The 26,147-nt window shown below is 33.1% G+C and overlaps 2 protein-coding genes across 3 annotated transcripts; one reads left to right on the forward strand and one right to left on the reverse strand.

Moving 5' to 3' along the window:
• Positions 1–893: 893 nt before the first annotated feature.
• On the reverse strand, positions 894–12,746 carry LOC134233352 (calcium-binding mitochondrial carrier protein SCaMC-2-like). The gene is made up of 10 exons (XM_062715319.1): positions 12,503–12,746; positions 9,551–9,677; positions 7,485–7,572; positions 7,092–7,203; positions 5,116–5,274; positions 4,430–4,582; positions 4,176–4,286; positions 3,840–4,007; positions 3,011–3,155; positions 894–2,585 (listed from the first exon to the last, which is right to left on the reverse strand). Exons 1-10 carry the CDS (start codon positions 12,662–12,664, stop codon positions 2,416–2,418), a joined length of 1,395 nt encoding a protein of 464 aa, XP_062571303.1. The 5' UTR covers positions 12,665–12,746; the 3' UTR covers positions 894–2,415.
• A 2,423-nt stretch (positions 12,747–15,169) lies between these two features.
• Positions 15,170–25,723, forward strand: LOC134233359 (uncharacterized). Of its 2 annotated transcripts, XM_062715325.1 has the most exons (6): positions 15,170–15,302; positions 17,935–18,208; positions 20,989–21,130; positions 21,568–21,959; positions 23,859–24,000; positions 24,462–25,723. In XM_062715325.1, the coding sequence occupies exons 2-6, from the start codon at positions 17,949–17,951 to the stop codon at positions 24,498–24,500; spliced, it is 975 nt and encodes a 324-aa protein (XP_062571309.1). In that variant the 5' UTR covers positions 15,170–15,302; positions 17,935–17,948; the 3' UTR covers positions 24,501–25,723. The 2 variants fall into 2 exon arrangements, with proteins under 2 accessions (XP_062571309.1, XP_062571308.1); XM_062715324.1 differs by lacking the exon at positions 15,170–15,302 and having other exon boundaries at positions 17,912–18,208.
• Positions 25,724–26,147: the final 424 nt, after the last annotated feature.

A 26,147-nucleotide genomic window follows, 5' to 3' on the forward strand; every position in this document is an offset into this window, starting at 1 on the left:
GTATAAACAGTTAATGAACATCCTTCAAAATTCACTGATTGAGATGATGTACTTTGCAACATTTCATGGATGCAAATGGACAATTTGAGATCTGTCGATAATCTGATACAAATGTTTTTATATAATAGTATCTATACCATAGCAGAATATTTCTTATAATCAACAACTGTAACGTTACAATTAGAAGTCTCTACTGAATTTACAGCTCTACTGGCATGTACTCATTCTGTAGTCTTAGTGCATACCAAGTCTTACTGAAATCAGACCAAAACTGTAGGACTTGCACTTCAAAGACATCAAAGAATCTCAAAATAATTTTTCTAGTACGTGTCATGGCAATACCATTCAATAATTTAATTTTACTTGAAATACGTCATTTGATTGGATAAAAGATTTTATCCATTTTGTATAACATAACTTGCCTACGTCACAATGAGTTACATCAAAAAACGTATTACTCCGCTTGACGTTACTTTTAAAATTCAATAAATGTGAAGCCTTATTCTGGGGGAAAATTGTCTCATTGTCAGCACTGAAATTAAATTATAAGGAATGAAGCTTATTTCAACTTATATTATACGATATAACAAAACTTGGGGCAGTTTACGCTTGTTTATAAACTGCTTCGTGGTTTATAAAGTGTAAACTGCCCCAAGTTATGTTATATCGTATAATATAAGTTGAAATAAGCTTCATTCCTTAATTAAAACAAAAAAAAAATAAATAATCAAAATTATGCATCTCAACAAGGCTTTCAAAAAGGGTCTTATTTAAAGAAAAATTGAGTACAAAGTTGCTTGGTCTAATTGGGATCCCTATTTTCTTGCACAGATGTGTGTATACATAGACAGACAGATGATAAAACATCTTACTACTGCATATTAAACTCTCAGTCTCTGACCAGTACAGCTATTATCAGCAATGAAAAATGCATGCCCATGGAGTTTGGTCACAGATCAGTTCAATCCTTGCAGCAGTGGTGATTTCTGCATGTGAATTTGAAATATCTACTAAGTCTGTCAAGCATAAGAAGTATAAAAATAAGAAAAAATTTTCAAATGATCCTGTGTTCTAACATGAACTAAGTGGAAAACACAAAACACCCCAAATCAATTCATTACTCTTATCTAGAATTACATCATTTAAAAAACGAAAAATGTCCATATTATTCCATACAAAGTTTTAACATCAGAATAGTCTTTCTTGGAATGATAAACATTTGCAAGTCATGGATTTTTTGGAGTAAGAATATTTAACCACTAAAAACACTTACGAAGCTAATTTATGGTAACCATGTACAAAATAAACTACTATGCATATTACATAACTTTAGGTAAATGGATTACTGATATCACAGTTCATCAAGTTATATACACGTGTTATAACATGAAAATATTCTTCTCATTACTTTAATTATAATATATTCATGATTATGCAATAAATCCTATGTTCAAGAGACAATAAAAGGAAAATGGCAAACAGCAGAAGTTAGAAAGCTACGCTCATAAAAATTTTAATCTGACTGGTGTAATAGAAATTTCTTTGCTAGTAATACCATACATCTTCTCCAAGTATTCTCTTTTTCCTTACTAGATTAAAATGCATTGTTTACCAAACTTGCTGGGAACTTCTATTCAACAGTATACTTTATCCTGTTCAGTTTTTTCATACAGTTTTCCCTGAAATCTTGACAGGACTCCATTAAAAAGTTTCCATTAAATATCAGCATTGCAAGAAATCAGTTCAACATGCACACAGTTAAAGAATTCATTTTTTTTTCACAAGATCATGTAAATATCCTAACACAAAAATTGTAATGTACAATGAATGTGAATTGTGAAAGAAGTCTTGAGGTGACCTAATGTAAGATGAGTACACATGTACTGAGAATTTTTGTGGTACTCCACATTTAGTAAGCACAAACCCATTATAACACACAAGAATGTCAACTTCTCTACTCTGATTATGATGAAAACCCTGTGTACCACAAGTTTCACAAATAAATTCTCCTTTTCCAATATTCTTTCATGATGCTTCTTTTTTAAAAGACATTAGTTGGTTCTGCATTTGGCAAGGCTACTAAAAAGCAGGTAACATTCAGGTGTACTTAATTAAAAGATTGCACTGAAGATTAATATTAGACATATTGCAAAACACGTGTACATTTAACTTTATATTTTAAGATATACTCCAGGCAAATCAACAACTATGGAATAATTGGGGGAAAAATATCTATACTACTCTTGTGAAAAAATATTAACATTTACAATCTTAATACATATATGTGTATTTGATGTACAAGAAAGTGAAGACAACATTCCAATGGATAATATATCACAACATTAAAAGTGTACAGAGAACATATGATGTAACATGTATTATTAAGAATAATAACAAATATTTTAATGCCTATTCCTAACTTGTATTTAAAAGCCAGTGTCGAGATTTTTCATACACCACATAACTAATTCCAACAGCTGGAATAACTTTCATAAAGTTTGGTACAATGCCTCTATAGAGTCCTGTAAAGCCATCTTGTTTCACAATCTTCTTGAAAAGTCCCACCATTGAGTCAGCTTTTGCACCTAAAACAATAAAACCAAAATTTACTGACAGATATTTAGTCAGGTCAGATAGAGATCTTTTGCTGGCATAGTGTACATATAGATTTTGACACACAGATGCACTGACACAGTATTTTAATACTACAAGGCACCAACATTTGATCTACAACCCTAAATCTTGTTTTATTGGTTTGCTTAAGTTTAAAAATGTCTCAAATAGGACAGTTTTCCTTTCCTACTCTTAATAAGGTTTAATAAAAATAATTTAAAGGCAAATAAAAGAAAGTCCCAAAGCCCTCTAGCCATATTTTTTTCAGGTTTCAGACTCCTAAAAATTTAATAAGGTTGAATATATGCTTTATTGCGAGATTTTTACAAATGAAAGTAGAAAGAAATATGAGAAGCAGGACAAAATAAGGTACAGATGACAAGTCTTTTTCCCTTACCTTGAGCTTGTAGTTTAGTTCGTACGAGAGCTAGAGGATAGCTGGCCAACTGACCAGCAGTACAGCTAATGGTTCCACATCCAAGCAGCACAAATATCCCAGGGTTTGTGTTCTCATAGGTTTTCATATACAATTTCTTCATAGTCTGGCAAACAATTCACATTTTATGAAATTTTTCAGAAAAAATACAAAATATAGTACTGGGTACATGTTCATAAGTTTAAACATACATGCATTCTATAATTGACAACAACAGTTTAACTCTATAGAAATATGACATTTCCATTTCCCCGCAAGAACTTTTTAGCGTGGTTCAAGTTTCTGTAAAGTTTAGCCTAAATAATATTATGACATAAGGCTATTTCAATAAGAAAATATCTTTCCTTATTTCATGAGATTTAAGCAAGTATAATATAAGGAATTTGGCAATAAACTGAAGATTAAATAAACTTTTTAAAGTGCGTGAAAATGCGTGATTACAGGGAAACAGTATATGTGTGATTTTGTGTTAGAAACAGGAAATGGTATATGCACTAAAATGTGCGACTGCCCGGAAGGCGGTTAAAAGTGGATTTATAATACATTCTTTTTTTTCTCACTAGCTTTTAATTTGATTGTAAAATCCCTAATTATTACAGTGTGAAAATTTGACATTTTGAGGCAAGTATGAATCTGTGAGTCTCTTCAAATCATGAAAACAATCTTTAACAATGAAATTGAAACCCCAATGAAAATACAATGCAAGTGTAATCACAAGAGTTTAAAGTTCTTATCGATAAAATGCAATTGTTTTAATAAAATGAAGCAATAATAATCTCTGGATCCTCACCTCATAGACAGCTAGATCAATTCCAGCATATGGAATAATTCCTAGTAAATTTGGTACATATCCTCTGTAAAACACAGCAGCACCTTCTTTTGAATAGATTTTCATTGCACAGTCCAGAATTCCTTTATACTGGCCAGTCTTCCTGATAGCAAGTCGAGTTTTAAGAACCTATTAAAGAATTCTAAATTGTGTTACATCATCATTAAAAAGTTTCCCTAACATTATTTCATTCTGATACATACCCAAATGTTATTAGATATTGGTTATAATTTAGAACAATAGTTAGACATAAAAACAGACAAATTCAGGTCTACTGGATGAGTTCCCTCCCCTTACCTCCATTGGGTAGATAATGGTTTGAGCTGTTGCTCCTGCTAATGAACCAGCCAATAATCTCTCTGCAACTAGCAGTTCCTCTTTGGAGTCTCCATGAATCATTTTCTTAAACTACAAATAGAAATTATCATTACCTGTTTTATTTTAAATTTAAGATGAAAATTTCAATATTTTGATAAAAGTATACATGTTTTGAAATAATTTCAGCCTAAATTGTAAATTTTTAATAAAACAAAATTTTCTCCATATTGTACCTGTTCATATGCCATAAATTTGATAGCAGTTTCTGGTGCTATCTTGATAACATTCACACCATTTCCTCGCCACATAGATTTAACACCACCCTCCTCCAGCATGTGTTTGAAACCATTAATAACACCAAATTTGTTTTTACTTGTTCCATGCACCTTTCAAAATAATATTTTCATGTTAATTTTGAATATAATGTTGATATACAAATGTACAATGTGTAGATTATGACTGATGAAAGGCAAAGCATAATCACACAAGAAGAGGAAAATTCACTCTGTTAAAAATCAGCCAACTAACGTGATTACAGTGACCCTATTTCACTCTTCTGTGATTCAACACTGCTTTTTTGCAATATATCCTGCTTATTCAAGAAAAATTATACTGCTATTCTGCAATTAAATTTTTTGCTTCAAAACTCATTTAAATATGTATCTGACAACTTCTTTCATTAGCCAGGTAAATATGTTCCCGCTGCAACTCCTTTTATCATTTGTAATTGTAGCTGTATATACTTTCTACATTGCATTGGTAAAGAAAACAGTGTAAAATAGTCACAGAAAAACAAGAGGGTGCTGAAATTAAAACAAAGAAAAGCAGGATATTGGCCAAAAAGTCATGATTGTCCATATATAATCCAAGGAAGCCAATGTTAGATTATTTAATTGATTCCAAACACAAGTTCCTTTACCTGTAACATGACCTTGATCCTATCTAGAGGGGCTGTACACGTCCTTGACACGGCCCCCGCCATGCCTCCCGCCAGTAGATTTATTCTCCAGATCCCTGTCTTCATTTCTTTCTCCGTGAAATCATCTGGTACAATGATGTTTTCACCAACATCTATCATCTACAGAATTAAGAAAAACTTTTTTTAAAAATGGTAAACCTTGATTTTTCAATCTTATTTATTTAAAACTTTAATATGTTAAAAAGGGAGAACTCTCTTCAATCATGCAATCAGGTGATGAACAGAAACTTTTTTTGGAGTTAAAAAAACTTAATAGCTTTCTTTAGTAGACATTATCCAGCAAGTATATCCACACATTAAGATATTTCTGGTTAGCAATCACACAAATCTCACATAAACAATTAACATACAGGACATCACACTGTTAGATGTATAACTGAATAAATCATGCATGTAATGAAACAGATTTAAAGCTGAACAAGAACTGTTTGTAAAACACTTATGGCCCCCCTCCCTGCCTGCCTATACTTGAGAAAAAAATTCATGGAACTGAAAATAATTGGAATTTTTCCATGTCCAAGGGGCATAATTCTCTCTACAATGGCTCAATTGTACCCCAAAACAAAACTTGACCTAATTATTCTAATGAGAAATCTGTAAAGCAAATTTCACTTCAGTATATGCAGCCTCAGTGAAGAAAATGAATGGAAACTGAAAATAACTGTAATTTTTTTAAGTCCAAGGGGCATAACTCTGTCTAAACTGGCTCAATTGTTCCCAATACAGTACTTGACCTAGATATTCTTTATGAAAAATTTTAATTTCAATAGATGCAACCTAAGCGAAAAAACTGAAGGGAAACTGCAATTGGAATTATAAGTCCAAGGGGCATAACTCTGTTCAAAATGGCTCGATTGTACCCAATACAGTATTTGACATATATATTCCTTTGAGAAATCTGTATTCCAAATTTCATTACAGTAAGTGCAACCTCTGCAAAGAAAATGAACGGAAACTTTGTGGACCAACAGACAGACTGGCTGACTGACAGACAGCAGCAAAGCAATATATGCCCTCCCTTCTTTGAAGGAGGGCATAATGAACAAGATTTTCCATTGATTCTGTTCATATAAAAGAACAACACTGTGCAATGCGTGCATTGAATTATTTTCCTATGTTATATGTTTGATAAGCTATAAATATTCAGGATAACTTACAAAATTTAAAACATAAAATGTATGGCACTAAACAGAGGGTAGGAGATAAAACAAGAAATCTCGAGGGGAATAACTCTTAATTTCAACTATAGGCATACAACTCTTGGTTACAAAATATGCAGTATATACATGTACTGCTAACACTGATCAGTGATCTTCAACTTCAGTAGGAATATATCTAAGCATTCACTGATCTACTTATCTAGACCTTCTTGAAATATTCACTTGCTAATAAAACTGAGCACAGTACATCACTCCTTGTAAAACAATGTGAAGATAAACATTTCACATCCAATACTAACAACTAATATTGAAGTCACTTTATTTATGCTTGAGAATTAATCATAAGAAGTCAATGATAACCTATACTCACCTAGTAAATACTTACACAGTTTCTCTATAGGAAATAAGGGACAAAAAAAAAAGAAGAAAATCCAATAGAAAAACAAAGCACAGAGCAGACAGAATATTGTATTTTCCTCATTATTTGAAGACCTCCTTTTCCTAGCTACAAATTTCATTTTTTTTAAATCTTTATTAATTAATGAGTCTAGCATAAAATATTTTTGATTATAAGAAAAAATGTTAGTACTAAAGATTCTAATTAACTAACATATACACTAGCATGCACTGGAATTAAAAAGTAATAATGCTTATACAGTTGTATCTGTAGAAAGGAGTTCCAAGTAGGATTTCCAAGTAAAATTTAATAATGGTGCAAGAGGAGAAATATAAATACCAGTATAATATCTTACTTACAGAGGCATGACGCCAGTGTTGAAGAATTTCGTTTATATTCTGAGAAGGAGAGAGAAGCAGAAAATCTCTCCATTCTGACCATTCTATTTTAAGTGTACCATCTTTGTCCATTCTGCAATTAAATACATGTCACACTAGTCCTGGCTAAATCACACAATTATTTGTAGAATTTTTACTTTGACTTCTAAGGATATGAGATATCTCCCGCATCTTTGTATCTTGAAAAATTAACTAAGGAAAGTTGTATCAATCTCTTAGAAATGAAAACCAAATGGTCACCATGCAGATGTAAATAGAGTTAAAAAGATGCATCAGTGTCATGTATGATTCTTGAAAAATACAAAAAATAAATTAATTTGAAAAATGTGTCATTTCCATTATCTAAAGACTTACTTGGACAATAATTTATCAGCTTCACTGGGCTCAATGGCAACACCAAGTCTTTTGAAAGACTCAATGATTTCTTCCCTATCAATTGAGCCTGAAACAGTATAAAAGATTTCTCTTGGTCAGAATTAATATAACTAATCAGGGATCGACACTAACTTTAAAACTATAGTTGTCAACAGGGCTACCAATTTCTAATTTCTACTAGCCCCGTTCATGTATTAGTTGTCCAGCAGCCGAAGGCTGGTGGCCGAGTCGCGAAGCGACGAGGGGGTAGGTGCGGGAGGGGGTTTCCCCCTCCTGCTGGTGGGGGTACGGGGGGTCTCCCCCGGGAAATTTTGAAACTAGATATGCGAAATCCTGCATTCTGGCTGTATTTTGGGTAACAATTATATGTCATTCTACGATTGTACCAAAGACGTTTTTGTATTAAAAAAAGTCCACATTTAAAATCATATAGGGTATTTCCAATCACCTTGACAGTTTACATTTTGACTTTCAAAAATAATAATTATGATGATATAACATATGTTTAAAATAAATTTAACAATTATCAGGTACATTGTATGTAAATTACAATTATTTTTGTTGCTCTGAGTGAGTGTTTGGTAAAATTTACAGTAGCCCTGCAGGGCAAATTTAAAGGCATGTTTAGTAGCCCGACCTCAATATTCAGTTGTCCCGGGCCAGCGGGCTACCGTTAGTGTCGAACCCTGCTAATACTGTGATGATGCAATACATTGCAAACAAACAAAACAAAGACAAAAGTTTCAATGTGCATTGATTAAAAAGTTTAGTTTATCTGAAATTGTACATTTTCTTAATGAATTTAAATTTTACTTTAATGCAAAAAAATGTTCTGACAAGCGGCCCTTGTTCCACAATGCTCACCTGAATTACTTAAGCAATGCTGTTCCTTAAATTTTTAAAAGATTTTAATATTTTCCCAATATTATGGTCTCATCCTGATTCTAAGGGGTCTTTGAATCAAAATATACCATGGGGATACTTCAAATTGAATAATGATATGGCTAACATGGTTTTGCAATAAGGGAGGAAATCCTTTTTCAGTATACATACATACATATTTAAAATCTGATCCTGATTTCAGCCAACTCTTATTTGAGTCCATTGTTTAAAAAAGGAAATTCATACAACAAAGGAGGAGTGTTTGCAAATTAATGTTCTATTGAGCTTCCATGCAAAACTTGATACCCTATTAAGTTTTGTGGTCCCATGTGCATGCTTTAAGAGCCATGAGTGTAAAAGCTTAGTACCAACACTATTAAGGAAGTTTTCATATAGGTATCTTTCTTTCTAATACATTTTTGAGGATGGTTATTTTATGCTTCTGAATCAAAATAAAAAGTAGGTCCCTTAGTAAGGCCTGAATTTACTACTAGGGGTCTTAATTTGAATATTGTAGAATCTAGACTTTTAACAAAAGTTTCATCCAGTCCAGTCCAATGGTTAGTGAGAACTTCTGAGAAGAGGGTTTTTATGACTTTTTCTATTTTAATTTCAATGTAAATTTTAAATTAGTCTTAACTGTGGCCCATTCTTACTCCCAGGGTTTATGATTCCAACAATTTGGAATCTACATTTCCCTTTGGAGCTTTTTTTATACTAAGTTTACTTTTTCTGGTCCAGTCTTTGTTGAACATGTTGAACATTTTTGACTTTTCTTGATTCTCTCCCCTTGGCCTTCATATGAACAATGTAAAATTTCCTTTGGAATGCTTTGTGCCTTCTTTGATTAAAATTGACTCAGTGGCTTAATAAGAAATTGAAATGTAAAAAGTTTACAGACAGACATACAGACAGCTTGAGACAGTTGTCAGACGTTAGGTGATCAATGGTCAGAAAGGGTCACCTGAGATTTTAGCTAAGATGGAGTAAACTGGAAGGAAAATTATTACCAGGTGGGAATATTCATAGTCTTACTACAATAACAGAAGTAAGTAACAACATTTTTTTACAAACAGAAAACTTGATGGCCTCCAGCTTGGATTTAATTTTCTAGCTAGTGATAATAAGACCCACAAATTAATACTCCAATTGAAAGTACGCACCATCATCATTTGTGTCAATTTTCTTGAAATACAGGCGTAGTTGGCGCTCATGATCTGTGACATACTTCACAAATTCTGAAAAGTCGATCTGCCCATCTTTATCTTTATCATGCTTGTCAAAGAATTTCTGAAATTATAAAATTTCAACACGTCAGATATAAGATGTATTACATACATGATGCTTATACTGAAGTGCAAGGGGTGGATGATTTTGCTTCATTATATAAAGCAGAATTTGTTATATCCTATGTTACAATATACATGTAGGTATTTTAAAGTCATGAGGAATGAAAATCTTTTTGCCATAAGCGTCAACTCATTATTAAGCATGTTTGCTACAATCCTATTTTACTGTACATGCATTTTACATTTTAATTTATCCTGATTAATTTTATATTATATGTGAATTTTGAAAAAGTTTAAAAAGGTGTCTGACTCTGAGATTTTTAATTGGGAAAAGATCAACTTTTGGATGATCTGGAGGGAAAAACAATTATCAATATCAGGCCATCTTAACAAAATTGTTCCAAGATTTTTCCACCTACCTACTGACCCATTTTTTTCAAGGAGTCAGGAGAGGGCAAGCAAACATTACTTTAAAGATGGTCTCATCTGATGTAAGCTTTTATCAAACAGTTCATGCATATCAATTCAGTTAAATTATTTTAAATCTACAGTTTGCATTAATACATACCTTTTCAACCACTTTAAAATGATTAAAAAAAAATTATCTCTAATTCACAATTTTTCTTTGGACCTAATTATAAATGTCAAAAGAAAAAGCTAAGTCTTTGCATTTAGAGGTATATTTACAGATATAAATTAATGGTATGTATTTAAATAATTTATGAAATCAGATGGATAAAATTAAAGTCAAATGAAGAAAAGGAGTCAATGATGTCAATATTTCTGCCCAATGATGTTCTAAGTCCTCCTAATGTTGCTCGCTGCATTTCATTTCCGGAAATATGCATAGCATTTCCGACATTTTTTTATTTCATTTCCGACATTTTTTGTTTTCATTTCCGACATAATTTTCTTTCCATTTCCGGAATTTTACTTGTGCGGCAATTATAAATGTTTTCTAAGTAAAAGAAAATGGAGTTTTAAAAGCATTTATACCAAAATATTAATAATAATAATAAAACATCTATACATATATGCATACATGTAGCACTAAGTCTTGGTAAAAGAGTTCAATGAGCATAAAACTTTTTCACCACATTTAAAACGCACTAAATTAAATGCCAGTGACAGCACCATACTTATTCCAAGTCACTGATAGATTTACAAAATTGGATTTCAATGATTTATTATTGATTTATTTCTTTAAATTTTTCTGAAGGAAAGTTATCAAATCTGTTACTATAGGTAATACGTATGTATTTGAAAAATGTCGGAAATGAAAACAAAAAAATGTCGGAAATGTTGCTATATATAGTAACAAAAATACGAAATGCAGCCAATGTTGCTATATATAGTAAAATACCTCTACACAAAGATCGGAACAATTTGACACAAATTCTTCTGATTTTAAATACCTTGAAGAATTAATGAAAATAAAAGTTGAATAATTTTGGTTTGCTGTTTTTGAACTGTTTTCCTTACCTTTAAATTTTATAAAAGTGTGTATACACAATTTTATGATGCTGTTGACCTGATTTAGCCGAGCTTTTTTATCCTTTGTAAAAATAACAAATAAGCAGGACATGACAAATTTTAATTGTTTTTTTATATTCCAGAGTTAAAATATTTCCCTCAATTTCATCATAGACTCAGCATTTCCACTCACTTTAAAAACCAAGGGTCATTATGACCCTGTGAGGTAAACTTTGGGGGGTCAAAGAGAATTTTTGAGGGCCAAAATATATTCTGGTTTTGCCATTCTCAGTCAGTACAGCATAAACTACCTCACACTAAATTTGAAATGAATACCCCTGAAGTTTGCATCCCACAGAATAGTCTAGATGAAACATCCATGCATGATTACTTAGGTGAGGACATAACTACGAGTTTATTCATGTATGATATGAAAATCATGAACTTGCTTTAGAAAAATTTTGGTAGAAGGGGTGACATTCCTCCATCACAATATATGTATATCATACAAATTAAGGTTATTTTCAACACATTCTGATTAAAGTAACACATTTTTAAATAAAAATAATTTCATGTCTTGTTTCATTTTGTTCACATATTGTTTGACTAGAATGCTTTGACTGTTTATGAGGCCAAGATAAATAGCGACTGTGTTTCCTATTCCAACCTGAGGAAAAAAACAGGGTAGGTACTAGGAAGATAGGGATTTTTTTTTATATCAACATTTTATTGGCAAGCATGCTGCCACTTTTCTTCTTTGATATCACTGTCAAAATATTTCTGAATTATCTGCATATGATTTGCATTTTCTCAAAGGAAGAAGAATTCACTCCTGAAAAGATATTGGCAGAAAACAATTTCAGGGTCAGCTCCTATATTTTAGGGTTGGGTGGGGAACCAGAAACACAGTGAATTTATCTAGGCCTAATTCTATTGCCCCTTTCGGGGGCTACTCCTCAGGGGGGGGGAGGGGGCATGTCACTATTATCCAGGGGTGATAGTGGAAGAATATGTAATATGTGTAAATGTATACATGCATTTCATTTGTTCACAGTCACTACACCCCAATTCATTTTTTATCAATTTTTTAAATCATGCAAAAGTGGACTTTTTTCTGTCACATTATAGCTAAATGACACATTCCCTATCAACCTACAAGTACAAAGGTTGTCCTCAGACTTTTTATTTAAAACTGGTAAAAACTAATCAATATCTACAATGTTTTTACTTCAGATATGACATGTGTGAATTAAAATATGATTTGATATTAAATTTCAAGGAAGTTCTTTAACTACTGGCATTACACTTTAAAAACTATAAGTAAACAATAAAAAATTTGCTTTTAAATATAACCTTTGCATGACCCGGTGTTTGTGGAACTTGCAAGGTGGACAGAGCCTGAGTCAGGTCATTGATGTCGATTCTCCCGTCCTTGTTTACATCCAGATTGTCAAATAATTCCCTCAGTTTCTTCTCCTCTTCTTTTGAAATGTCCACCATTCCTTCTGTGGCCATCGTGCCTATTTCAATCTCTGTCGTTTACTTTTTTTCATCCATTCCCTCTTTCCTCGTGGCAGACGAGCATTGAATGATGCGAGCTATTTGATTGGATAAAAAAGAAATCATTATGCGAAGGGACCGTATAAAAATTTGAAAAAATGCTCTCCATAAGATTACAGGAGTGGATCAAAAATTTTCGCCTGTTGTGGGACGTGAAATGTCAAAGACATTGGGAAAAAAGAAAAATGGAAAAAATACTTTTAATACGATAAATAATTAATCTTTGTTAATCGATGCATAACTGTTAGGTGTCGGAGCCGGGGGAGGGGGGGTGGCACTTAGTTTCTTCAGCCCTGGACCTATATACTAACATAGGTCCCTGGTTTCCTACAATATTTTTAAACCATTTATTATCAAAAATAATATACACATTTATTACTATAAATGTAATGTAAAGATCCATTTTCTGTATAAACAATATCAAATTCTCAAAATAAAAAAAGTGCCGTTTTGACTCCTCTCAAGTGCCGTTTTGCACATTTCCTAAGTGCCCACCCCGTTTTCACAAGGTGCCGTTTTTTTTTTTTTTTTTTTTTTGCAAAGGTAGACATTGGAGCGCAGGTATATCGGATTATCCCATTGGCGTCGGAAGCAAATTAAAAAAAAGGGGGGGGGGCTATGTGTAAAAGAAAATTTTTTAAACATACAAAAATACCTGACAAGAACGGAAAATATGGCCATTGTTCAAACACGAAAGGACTATATCGTGTGTGTGTGTGGGGGGGGGGTTTACTACCAATTTTTTTCTCAAAACACCACCACTTTGCCCATTTTTAACCTATGCTGCGTTGTGTCTGGAGAAAGGGGGGCTAAACCTACGCCGAAATGTACAATGCCTATACAGTATACTAAGTCTATCTTTGCAACAAAAAAAAAAAGGGCCCCCCCCGGTTCCGACGCCTTTGTAGCCCCCCCCCCCTTACACCCACACACAGTTTCAACAGGCACGTTAAAACAGTATATGTGAATCATACTAACTACAATCGTCGCCAGCCACAGCCAGGTTTATTGTCCATTCTTTTTCCACAAACAGAATGGACACAAAACCCGTGGCTTGCGACGATGACTAACTACAGGCGCTTGACGTTTTTAACATTTCTTTTTATAAATTAAAAAAAAACTATTATAATTATTACAATATGTGGATTTTTTTTATTTATGAAAAGAAATGTTAAATACGCCAAGCGCCTTAATGGGACCTAAACTTCTATGTGTTTTTTTTTTTTCTAAGTGTGTCAGCATGATATGATATGAATACCCTCATCATTTGCTCATATTCAAAAAAAAATCAAAAATCGTAGCCTAAGTATGACGTCGACCTCATGTTTTGAGATCAGAAGTCAAATGTCAAGATCATAAATTCTGTCTGTTTCCCGCAATATCTCGGAAAAGCATTTGTCAAACAAATTTTATACATCTCTCAATTGGCCAAGGAAGACCCCTGTTGATTTTGAGGTCAAAAGTTCAAAGGTCACAAATTATTAATTTCCGAGCGATATCTCAAGAAGTTTTTGAGCTTTGCGATAAGTTTTTTTATATACCAAATCCCCCTGGCACCACCCCCTTTTAAAGCATCCCATCATCTGCGGCCACTGCAGACGCCGATTTAAGGGACGTTTCGCCTCTATTGGACGGTTCGCGCCGATACCATTCGCCCCTAAAGACATTTCGCGCTCAAACGTTTCGCGCCGATTTTAATCTACTATTTCCTAAAAGTAAAACAATAATTATATTTCGTTGTTTTATGATAAATGTTTATATATATTATGATTTATTCGAACTAAATTTCTAAATAATAAAAAAAACAAACAACTATGATCAATGCTAATTTATTAATTGTTGCCAATGGGCGATCGTATGTCTTAATCAGTTTTAATTAATTGTATAAAATAATTATCCACGTGCGAAAGCAATACCCAAAATTTAGTTTTATCAGTCCGTGCTCAGTGGTGTGCGCAAAGCTTAACAATTGAATACACCCGTATTCTCTTCAGAGAAGTGGATAGGCTTTTGCCTACATTCGATTAGGCTGTCCACTTAATTCTGGCCTGTCCACTTCTCTAAAGAGAATAAACACACCCGGTAAATTGGTTTCGCATATTTCTACTCTAAATTTTTTGGATTATATTTTGAAATTCTTCATTAATACACAACAAAATTGCCTGTTTAAGAATAAAGTTAAAATTTGTGAGTGTAAAGAATGTGTCAATCAAACGCGTCTAGAAATTGGAAGTTTCAATATTTTTTTATAACTTCCAGAAAATTTTTATCATATTTTCGTATGAAATGCTATGGCAACAAAAGTCATGAAATTATTAATAAGATTTGAGAAAACATTAACATCAAATCTGTGTCCAATCTGTTTCTAAGCACCTTATTTAAAGCGTGGAACACTGATTCTCTGAATTGGCTTGTTTAAACATATTTTGAGATTTACCCTTTTTTACGGGCGATCACTCTAATATTTTGCATGAAGGAAATGATGGACTAAACTGGGCGTGGTGACTCGTGGGTGACGGCTTTTTGCATTTTAGGAGCACAATAGTCTGGTCTGTGACAACACAACAAATATATCCTTGGCTTTGTCACTCAGGTATGTGATGCATGTATACAGTCATATGGACATGACATTTTTTAAATACCTTGCATGTTTTGGAACCGCAGGAATGTGAGCCGGGTGTTTAAAGAATTACACATGTAGTTGCACTTTGATACAGCTGGACGTAATCAGCGTTATAATTAGACTAAAACAGAGGAATACGATATAATAGTTTACTTCAATTGTAAGTATTGCATATATTTTCTGTATAAATTAAGGTTCATACACAGGTATACTTGGGTCTTGGTTTATAAATATGTATGTACCTTATTCATGTTATTGTTATTTGTAAAAAAAAAAAAAAAAAAAGTATCAATAAGGTACAAACATATTTATAAACCAAGACCCAAGTACCTGTGGGTTCATATTACGTACGTTTATAAATTCAAAAACTAATTCTGAAATACAACATAAGACCATTTGTATTAGGGCGATATAACTTTTTTATATCGATACGTATCGTGGTACCGGTATTTGAGCCACGATTCGATTAATCTCATCGAGATGGATAGAGACTAAAATTTTGGTCTGACGTCTACTACCAAAATTTTAGTCTCGATCCACCCATCTCGAAGAGATTACGATTCGATATAGAGTATCACGATATATGTTTATTTAAATTAATATGGTTATTTGGGAGAGGGGGGCATTGAAATTAACAAAACTTTTCTTGATTTATGTTAATAATGTTGTAAAACAAAATTATTTTACTCAAGGTGTTACATGTAATTATTAATTTACTGTATTTAGTGTCCTATACATAGGTTCCCACATCATTGCAAACCACGACCTAAATATTATGATCCTCTCCCATTCTGGTGATCAATATTGATCAGGTTGAATGAGGAGAGAATATTTCTTACTTCAAGATTTTTAATCATGTTTGAAATTATAAGACATAAGTTATGAACAGTTTTTTTTTAATATAGTTTTTATAGATTACACACAAAATTTTAAAAAATATTATTAAATATGATTCAGAATACTGTGCATCTCCTGGAAATCTATTGTGTGAATATTTTTTTAACATTGCATTCAAGATCCCTCTGAGTGTGTACTTAATACTAGAACAGTTTAATACGACACTTCCTGAGTTCATAATAGATTTGTCAGTAAATTTATACATACACCTATTTTTAGAACAAGATAGGCATTTTGTAAAACTTGAGATCAGGAAATCAAACTTACCCCTTTGTTAAATTGACTGTTGCTGATTGTTTGGATGTTTTAAAACTAATTAATGTAAGTACTTTAATTATACATGTATAATGGTTATAACACTAATTCTGGTAGTGTATGTAAGATCAAATTATTTATTATGTATTATCATGCATCCTTATATATGGCACGCCAAATTCACAAAAATGAGCTAAACCTAGTTTCACAATTGATAAACTAGGTTTATCGACTGTAAACTATAGTTTACAAACCGTAAACTATAGTTAACGATTCGTTAAGTACAGTTTTCATCTGTAAAACTATATTTAATGGTTGTTAACTATAGTTTACAAATGCTGTAATAAAACGTTAACAATAGATTTTGTTGATAAACATAGATTCACGTCTTTAAACTATAATTTACGATCGCTAACTATGGTTAAGAGTTGTAAACCATAGTTTACAAATCATGAAACTGTATTTATCAGATAATCTATGTTTTGTGATTGCAAATGATTGTTTTTGGTGTTAAGTATAATTTATGGTTGTGAAACATAGATTATCACGTTAACTATGGTTTACAAATGTAAAATATAGATAAACGTTGTTAACTATAGTTAACAGTCCATAAACTATAGTTTACAACCGATAAACCTAGTTTATCGACTGTGAAACTATGATTAGCTCAATTTTGTGAATTTGGCGAGCCATACTTATAGGCTACAAATGTATGGAGTACATGTACTATTAAATTTGTTGCATAACCTTTTTAATGGAGTCATTTATTATTATATAAATATTGCATGTAGTTGAAAGTAACATTAAACATTTTCACCCCAAGAAAACCATTGTCAACCGAGGCGCAGCCGAGGTTGACAATGGTTTCCGAGGGGTGAAAATTTTCAATGTTATAGTTTAAGAAGTATTTTATTCATAATATACAAAGAGTACAATATGAATATGGATTGAACAGCAGGCCAAGGGCCTATATTAGTTCTCTCCATTTAAGATTTTCAATGTTACACTCAACTACATGCTATATATTTATTATATTATACTGAATGTTTTATACAAATACATAAAACAGTGAACCGTGCATGCATAAATTCTGCGCAGTCACTATTTTTTGGAATACCACCCGTCGTTATGCAATGTTGACTGTTGCTACGCTAGAGGGCGTGGCTTCATTATTAGTGTAGTAGTGTTTTTTAACAAATGTTTCTCGACCAATCAGATTCAACTAATTGACATGAAAGTATAATATTATAATATACTGGACAGATTGTAATATTGTTGCCAAAAACAAGTTTATGTATCATGTAATTGTATGCGCCTAATTACTAAAAGCAATATGTATCTTTAACATTCATAAATTAATTGTTTGATATTCATAACAGTGTTAATTTTAAAAGTGTTAAGTTTAAAATTAGTTTTCAATCTTTTCATGATTTATTTTTTATCATTTCAGTTCTTTAATTCATTATGAGTACCACAGCAGAATTCATAGATGGTGCCAACTTTGTAGAAGCCATTCATTCTGTGCGAGATGACAACACAGATGATAAGTATGTCTTGGTCCAACATGTGGAGGAAAACCCCAATAAACTGACCATTCTGCGGACAGGTCAAGACCCAGCAGAGTTAGTGGAATATTTAGATGATTGCCAGGCTATGTATGCACTAGCCAGATACGAGTCCACGTTTGATATGTCCAACACCATCAAATTTGTCTACTTTAGATGGTATGTGTTCTTGAATTCATTTGATGTTTTTTCATATGCCTTTTTAGCTCACCTCGACGAAGTCGATATGAGCTTATGCTATACCCCCGGCGTCGGCGTCGGTGTCATCGTCCCAGTTAAAGTGTTAGGACCCAAGTAAATATAAGCTCTAACTGGACCAAACTTGCATGGATGATGCATCTAGGGATGGACACTACCAGACTTGCTTCGGATGCTGGATGCGACCTACATTTTCTAGTTGAGTGACCAGGTTAAAGTTTTCTGAGCAGGTCCATTCCCAATTAACTATAAGCCCTACCCGTACCAAACTTGCATGGATGATGCATCTAGGGATGGACACTACCAGACTTGCTTCGGATGCTGGATGTGACCTACATTTTCCAGATGAGTGACCAGGTCAAAGTTTTCTGAGCAGGTCCATTCCCAAGTAAATATAAGCCCTACCTGGACCAAACTTGCATAAATGCTGCATCTTGGGATGGACACTACCAGACTTGCTTCGGGTGCTGGATGTGACCTACATTTTCCAGATGAGTGACCAGATAAAGTTTTTGGAGCAGGTCCATTCCCAAGTAAATATAAGCCCTACCTGGACCAAACTTGCATAAATGCTGCATTTTGGGATGGACACTACCAGACTTGCTTCGGATGCTGGATGTGACCTACATTTTCCAGATTAGTGACTAGGTTATTCCCAAGTAATTAAAAGCCCTACTCGGGCCATACTTGCATGGATGATGCATTTAAGGATGGACAATGGAAAGTTGCTTTGGATGTTGGATCTGACCCGTATTTTCCAAACAATTGATGATGTTAAATTTTTTGGAACTGGTCAATCCCCAATGAAATTTAAGACCTATTTAAACAGAACTTGCTTGAATACTGTTGTCAGAATAAATGCTAACTGTTAAGGAAATATGATTTGAGATTTGCATTACCTAAATTGATAACATTTGTCGAGGTGAGCTTTGTAATCTTTGATTACCTATGTTTTATGTACATGTATTGAATACTTTCAGAATATGTGATCACCCTATTACAAAAGAAAACAAACATTCTGAGAGTATAGCATTAGCAATACTTATCCTCTAGTTCTAACAAGTGTTATTTGCCAATATTTGGTTCCCATTTAAAATTGAAAATGCAGTAATCCCATCAAAAAATTATTGAAATGGAAGAAAAATTTAATCTTGATCTATAACTCATCCAGATACACCCTTGTACCAAAATAAGCTCAATATTTGCAAGCATTTAGAAAAAAAAAACCTGCAGAAAACTAGTTGGAACAAACAAACAGCTAGACTGACGGACAGGCGTGATTTAAATTAACTTATTGTAGTACCGTCTGGTTTAATGTGTAGGAAACCATAATAAACTGATATATTTGAATAAAAGGATGATGTGACATAACTGCTATCTGGGCCCCTTTTTCCACAACGAATTATATTTAATCTACAACGATGCTGGTAGTTTTCAAACATGAGTGAATAAATACGACGCCTTTTGAATAGTTTCAATAGTTCAGACACATTTTAATTATAAGGAATACTGCATTATCTGTGATTTCTTAGACCCTATCACAGCTAAATTCGGCTAGGTTTGTGCGAGTATTTTCTTTTATGGCAAGGGAATGGGCGGGTCTTAGTTCAATAGAGGGATATGCGTGCCAGAGAAGACCTTATATGGCTATTGTTATTATTTCGCACTTAGTCATTGTCCAATCCGATGACAGAACAACAAAACATGCTGGTTTACTACGTTTACATTTTATCACAGGCACGTGGTTTTGGTCAATTTACCTGTTGTCCTTTTCTACATTTCAAACTTTTATAATGGTCAGCCAACGCTGTTTATACTTAATAATACGCATGGATTTTCAGCATTTACGGTTTTTAGGACAAGAAATGCACATGAAACTTGTATTCACCGATACTCGGGAATACGTGTAGACCTAGCGAATTGCTCACCAAACACGCTACAAAACTTTAAACTAATGTATATCATGTATATTCTATCAATTGTTTGTAACTGTATATAAATTTTACTGTGGTCTCGGAAATGGTACATGTGTAGATCCGAGTCTAGTCTGTGACTCAAATGCATAAAAATATCGGAAAGCAGTAAAATTCCAAGCTTGTTTCCATAGTATTTTTGTATACTCACTCGTAACGAATTTCATTTAGCTGATTGGTCAGTTAGAAAGTATCGCCTGTGCCTCGATTAGCATATGAATTCATTCTTACGTCAGAAAATCTAGTTCCGTCGATCTGTTTATAATGGGAAAGGCAAACTACATTTTACAACTTTTTAAAAAATAGCATGTGAGCGCAATTAGGTACAATTTTCTCCTTTCACATATAGGTAGATTTGAATAAAATACAGTGACCAGCCAAAGTAGAAAATTGTACCGACCTGCGCTCGTATATTTTAAGGCCTTCAAAGACGGGGGCGGGGTTAAAATGCTATGGGAATTGAATGTAAACATGATACCCCTACCACAACACAAGATCTATATATTTCAAATCACGTTTCTATTTTTGTTAAAAATAGTATTCTATATAGGTACACATATCAGTGATTAGTTACATACAAAAATTGAGTAAAATTTAGACATTTAATTTTTTGTCAGTATACGAGGGGCCGCAAATCACCTCATCCTTTAATTAACTACAGCTAAGTAAAGATCTTTTATCATGTTTATAGACCTGCATATAAGCAATTTGGTAATAATATTATGCCCTTGTTTGTATTTAAACATGTTTTTATTGTAAACTGTGTAGGATGGGAGACAAAATACCATTTGGGAAGAAGGGCCGCTATGGGGTTGTCCATGGAAGCATAGAAGAGAAGTTCCACCCTTTTCACTTAATGGTAGAAACAAGCTCACGAGATGATTTTGATACAGACAAGATTTTACAACAGGTATTAGTTTTTTCTCAACTTATTTTTTCCAAGAGATAACAAAGCTTTACAAGGAAACTGAGGCAAACTTTGATTAAAATGTCTGATTAAACACAAGTTTCCTCTGCCAAGCTATTAAACCGGTATAAAATATTGACACAGTGTATTTTAAAGTAGAGATAAAAGGGAGTAGATCTATAAACATTGAAATCTTTTCGTGAAAAAAATGGCATCTAAGTAATTGGTATATCTGCTTGTGTTTACATCTAAATAAAGCGTTTTACATTTTTTTAGTTTAGAAACTACATTTATATATTAAATAGGAAGTGAATTCATAATCTCTTTTTAAAAAAAATGAAGGGGGAGGTAATAGTTTATTACCAATTTGATAGATACATGTTATTTAAGTAAATATTTAAACAAGTGAAATGTTAATGATTATTGTAAAATTCTTTTAGTTAGAAGAAAATACAGGAAAGAAATCAAAAGTTTTAGAAACAAAAACACCAGGAATGCAAGAGAGAGGATTCACAAACAGTCAACTCCCTCAAAAGAGAGCTCCCCAGCCCTCTGTGGCCGCCCCAGAGGTGTCAAAAATAGGAGGAAGGATAGATATTACCTCAGATGTCATGTGTGCAATAGGAGAGGTGCGAAAGGATGATAATGATACAAGATGGATGCTGGCAGAATATGAAACTGCAAAAGGGCCAGTCACATGCACAGGCAAAGGGTCAGGGGACATCTCAGAACTTAAAGAGATGCTTGATGATGCTAAAGTGATGTATGGTTTATACCGGGTCACAGACACTGTAGATGATATCACCACAGTTAAATTTGTACACATTCAATGGTAAGGAAATAGATTAAAGGATGCATTTTAACATGTTTACTGATTTCATTTTTCTTTTTTATGATGGATTTCATATCTTAGCAGAATAGCTAGATCAAGGTTGAACGTTCTGGTTTTTAGCTCACCTGAGCCGAAGGCTCAAGTGAGCTTTTCTCATCACATTTTGTCCGTCGTCCGTCCGTCTGTCTGTCTGTCTGTCTGTCCGTCTGTCTGTCTGTCCGTCTGTAAACTTTTCACATTTTCGACTTCTTCTCAAGAACCACAGGGCCAATTTTGACCAAACTTGGTACAAAGCATCCTTGGGTAAAGGGGAATTTAAATTGTTAAAATGAAGGGCCAAGCCCCCTCACAAGGGGAGATAATCAAGAAAAGACAAAAATAGGGTGGGGTCATTAAAAAATCTTCTTCTCAACAACCACTGGGCCAGAAAAGCTGAAACTTATGTGGAAGCATCCTGGGTTAGTGTAGATTCTAAATTGTTCAAATCATGACCCCCGGGGGTAGGGCAGGGCCACAATGGGGAATCCAAGTTTTACATAGAAATATATAGGAAAAATCTTTGAAAATCATCTTCTCAAGAACCACTGGGCCAGAAAAGCTGAAACTTATGTGGAAGCATCCTGGGTTAGTGTAGATTCTAAATTGTTAGAAATCATGACCCCCGGGGGTAGGGCAGGGCCACAGTGGGGAATCCAAATTTTACATAGAAATCTTTGAAAAATCTTCTTCTCAAGAACCACTGGGCCCTTAGAGCTGAAACTTATGTGGAAGCATCCTGGGGTAGTGTAGATTCTAAATTGTTCAATTCATCACCCCTGGGGGTAGGGCGGGGCCACAATGGGAAATCCAAGTTTTACATAGAAATATATAGGAAAAATCTTTGAAAATCTTCTTCTCAAGAACCACTGGGCCCTTAGAGCTGAAACTTATGTGGAAGCATCCTGGGGTAGTGTAAATTCTAAATTGTTCAATTCATGACCCCTGGGGGTAGGGCGGGGCCACAATGAGGAAATCCAAGTTTTACATAGAAATATATAGGAAAAATCTTTGAAAATCTTCTTCTCAAGAACCACTGGGCCAGAAAAGCTAAAATTTATGTGCACATGGAAGCATCCTGGGGTAGTGTAGATTTCAAAATGTCTAAATTATGATCAGTGGGGTAGGGTGAGGTCGCGGTATGTATTTAAAGGGGGAAATCTGGTAAAGAACAGAATGGTCAAAGCTTCTCAGGTGAGGGATGTGGCCCATGGGCCTCTTGTTCTGGTGGAGAGATCAATGTACAATAAAGCTATATATAAGTTGATTGATAATTATGATCAAAATGTAAATAAGAAGGATTTATGTGAGGATACTAACTATTACATGTTGTTGAACTCATGATTGAAGCTCTCAGAAACAACCAAAATTGTTGCAAAATTTGTCTGAGTAAATACAGTATAGATCTGTAGATAATTAATAGCTTACCAAATTTTTGCTTGACCCTTGGTGTCTGGACCCCTTGAAATTTGCAGTTATTAAATGTATATACTATAACAACTGTAAGTGATCTTGAACCACCACCCCCACCTTGCTTGTTAAGAAATTTCTGGGTTGGAATTTTTTTTTAAACTGGACTGGACCCCTTTGAAAAAATTCCTGGATCCATTTATCATGATTCATTTACATGTTGTCTTTCCTTCATCATATAAAGTCAGGATTGATTTGAAACTGATAATTTAAAACTGAAAATTTACACCAGTTATCAGGAAAAATATTTGGTTTACAGTATACTTTGAATCACCAACTGTACATACATATGTTGTACACTTTGTACCTTAATATTTGATTATATTAAACAATATATTTTAGAATAATTTCTTTTATTATTTTATGTCTAATGAATGTCTTGCTGAATTTCAGGGTTGGTTGCAATGTGAAGCCGATGATGAGAGCCAAAATCTCCACCAACAAAGGAATCATGGAGGAAGCATTCACTCCATTCCATGTCAATATATTTGCCACAGAATTATCTGACATTTCAGAGAAAATCATTATGGATAAGGTGAGATCTGTCAAATTTTTTTTACTGTGATTTCTATCTTGTCATTTTATTCAACTTGTATACAATATTCATTTGTAGCTTGATTTTCTTAAAAAAAAAATCTCTATTGATCCGGACAATTCTAATGGATAACTGGGTCAAAATAAATACATGTACCAATATGCAGAAAAAATTTTTGGAATATTTTTGCCAAATTTGTAATACATGTACCAATATGCAGAAAAAAGGTAAATATTAGAACACTCCTGTAGCATGGGGCACCATGCTATTGCATTTGAAATGTGAGTAGAGTTACATGTACCTTAAGTATTTCGGTGCGTGAATTCACAAAAGCAGAGTCCAGCACTTTGTACATGTAAATACATTATGTACATGTAAATACATTATTGATGTACAAGTATTTGTATTGGAAAATAGTTTTGCACTTTTGAACTGTTAATGAAGGAAAATTCCTTTTGCAGGTGACAGCAGCATCAGGAACCATGTCACATGTTAAATAAACAGGAAGTATATCCAATTTCAAATAAACAGGAAGTTCAACAGATTGGAGCATTAGGAATTTGATTTTAGCTTAATTTGCATTCCATCAGCATTAATTGATCACTAACAAATGCATTGATGAGACTTTCATTCTTTTACTAAAGTCGTTAGCTGTTGCGTTATTTTTTCAATAGTTATAGATCATTTCTCATTCATCTATGTGCATTTTTTAAGTTAGCAAGATATGTTTTTAAAAATATATTCTTATAACAATAGGGATGAATCTGAGAGTTATTTTTTTTTATTATAAATGCTGGTTTATGCATTATGAGCTTATTTTTTATGAATAGGAGTTGGTCTGATTGATATTGTACATGTTTTGTATTTTTGTACACTGTGTTTCTTCCATATATAAATCTACCTTACATATGAATCAGTCCTGGATTGACTTTACATAATGTATGTTACATGTTTACTATATTGTTTTTATTATTATTATACCAGGATATTACATTATATTTTTTTACTATTATGTAATTTACATGACCAGTATCTAGATATTTTCATTACTTTGTACACTGAACAAAATAAATAGGCCTATGTACCTGCATGCTATGCATTTATACAGATAAATGTACATGTAATTGTTTCAATGAATTTTAAATTTTCATTGAGAATTCTAGCTGTTTAAGGTTTTTCCTGATAAATGTGAAATGAGATCAGAATAAAAAATTTCATGTATTTAAACCCACTATATGGGTTTGGTATATAAATTAACATTTTAACTGGATTTTAATAGAGCAGGGTAGCATTTCTATGACTACTAACAGTGCCATGTTTTTTACTAATCAGCATATGCATTGCAATCTAAAAAAAATTTGTAAGTCATCTAGTCCACTAAGAGCTTTAATTATTACAAAGTTATTGTACAATTAATGTAGAAAGACATAAAATCTGTGTTTAATCATTTTAGTAATTATTCGTTAAGAAAGTGAATATTCAAATATCACTGTATATGTACACTATTTGATTCTTGATCATTTTTGTCATAATGACTGCATTCCTGTATCTCATCTATTATACTTTTCATCAATAAGTGTAAGGTCTACAGGTAACTTTGTTAACTGTTGGGGCCATACACTCTAATATATAGACTTAAGTTTTTCTGATATGAAAGCTTCAGTTTTAGGATGGTATTATTTGATTTGTTAAACACTTAAAAAATAAATACCAAGTCTTTGCATTTCTTTTATTTATTCTTTTATTAATGATGAAAGTGGCTCTCAAAACAAAGGACCTTCATAGCATATAGATGTATGACTCTTCTAATCAACTTATAAAAGGAGATAGAGTTTTTCCCCTAAGTATGAGAGAATGGATTAAGGCATATTTGATTACTTTATTACATTAATATACAGTAGTAACTAAAAGATTTAGATTGGGGCTGTCTCATTCCCCCATGACCACTGGATCTTCTACTGGGCTAAATTAATTGTAAACCAATTTGGTACAAAGCATCTATTGGTAAAATGAAAACGTGAATTAACTTAATGGGATTCTGCCTCCTCGGGGGCTTGAAATGTGTGGTCAAAAGAAACTTATTGCAGTCTTCAAAAATCTGTTCTTCTGGATATGAGACAGCCATTATGGGTACTGTTACATGTAGC

The sequence above is a fragment of the Saccostrea cucullata genome, unplaced genomic scaffold (genome assembly GCF_032062105.1).
Source record: "Saccostrea cucullata isolate Sc308-1 unplaced genomic scaffold, CSIRO_AGI_Scuc_v1 ctg636, whole genome shotgun sequence".
Lineage (NCBI taxonomy): Eukaryota > Metazoa > Mollusca > Bivalvia > Ostreida > Ostreidae > Saccostrea > Saccostrea cuccullata.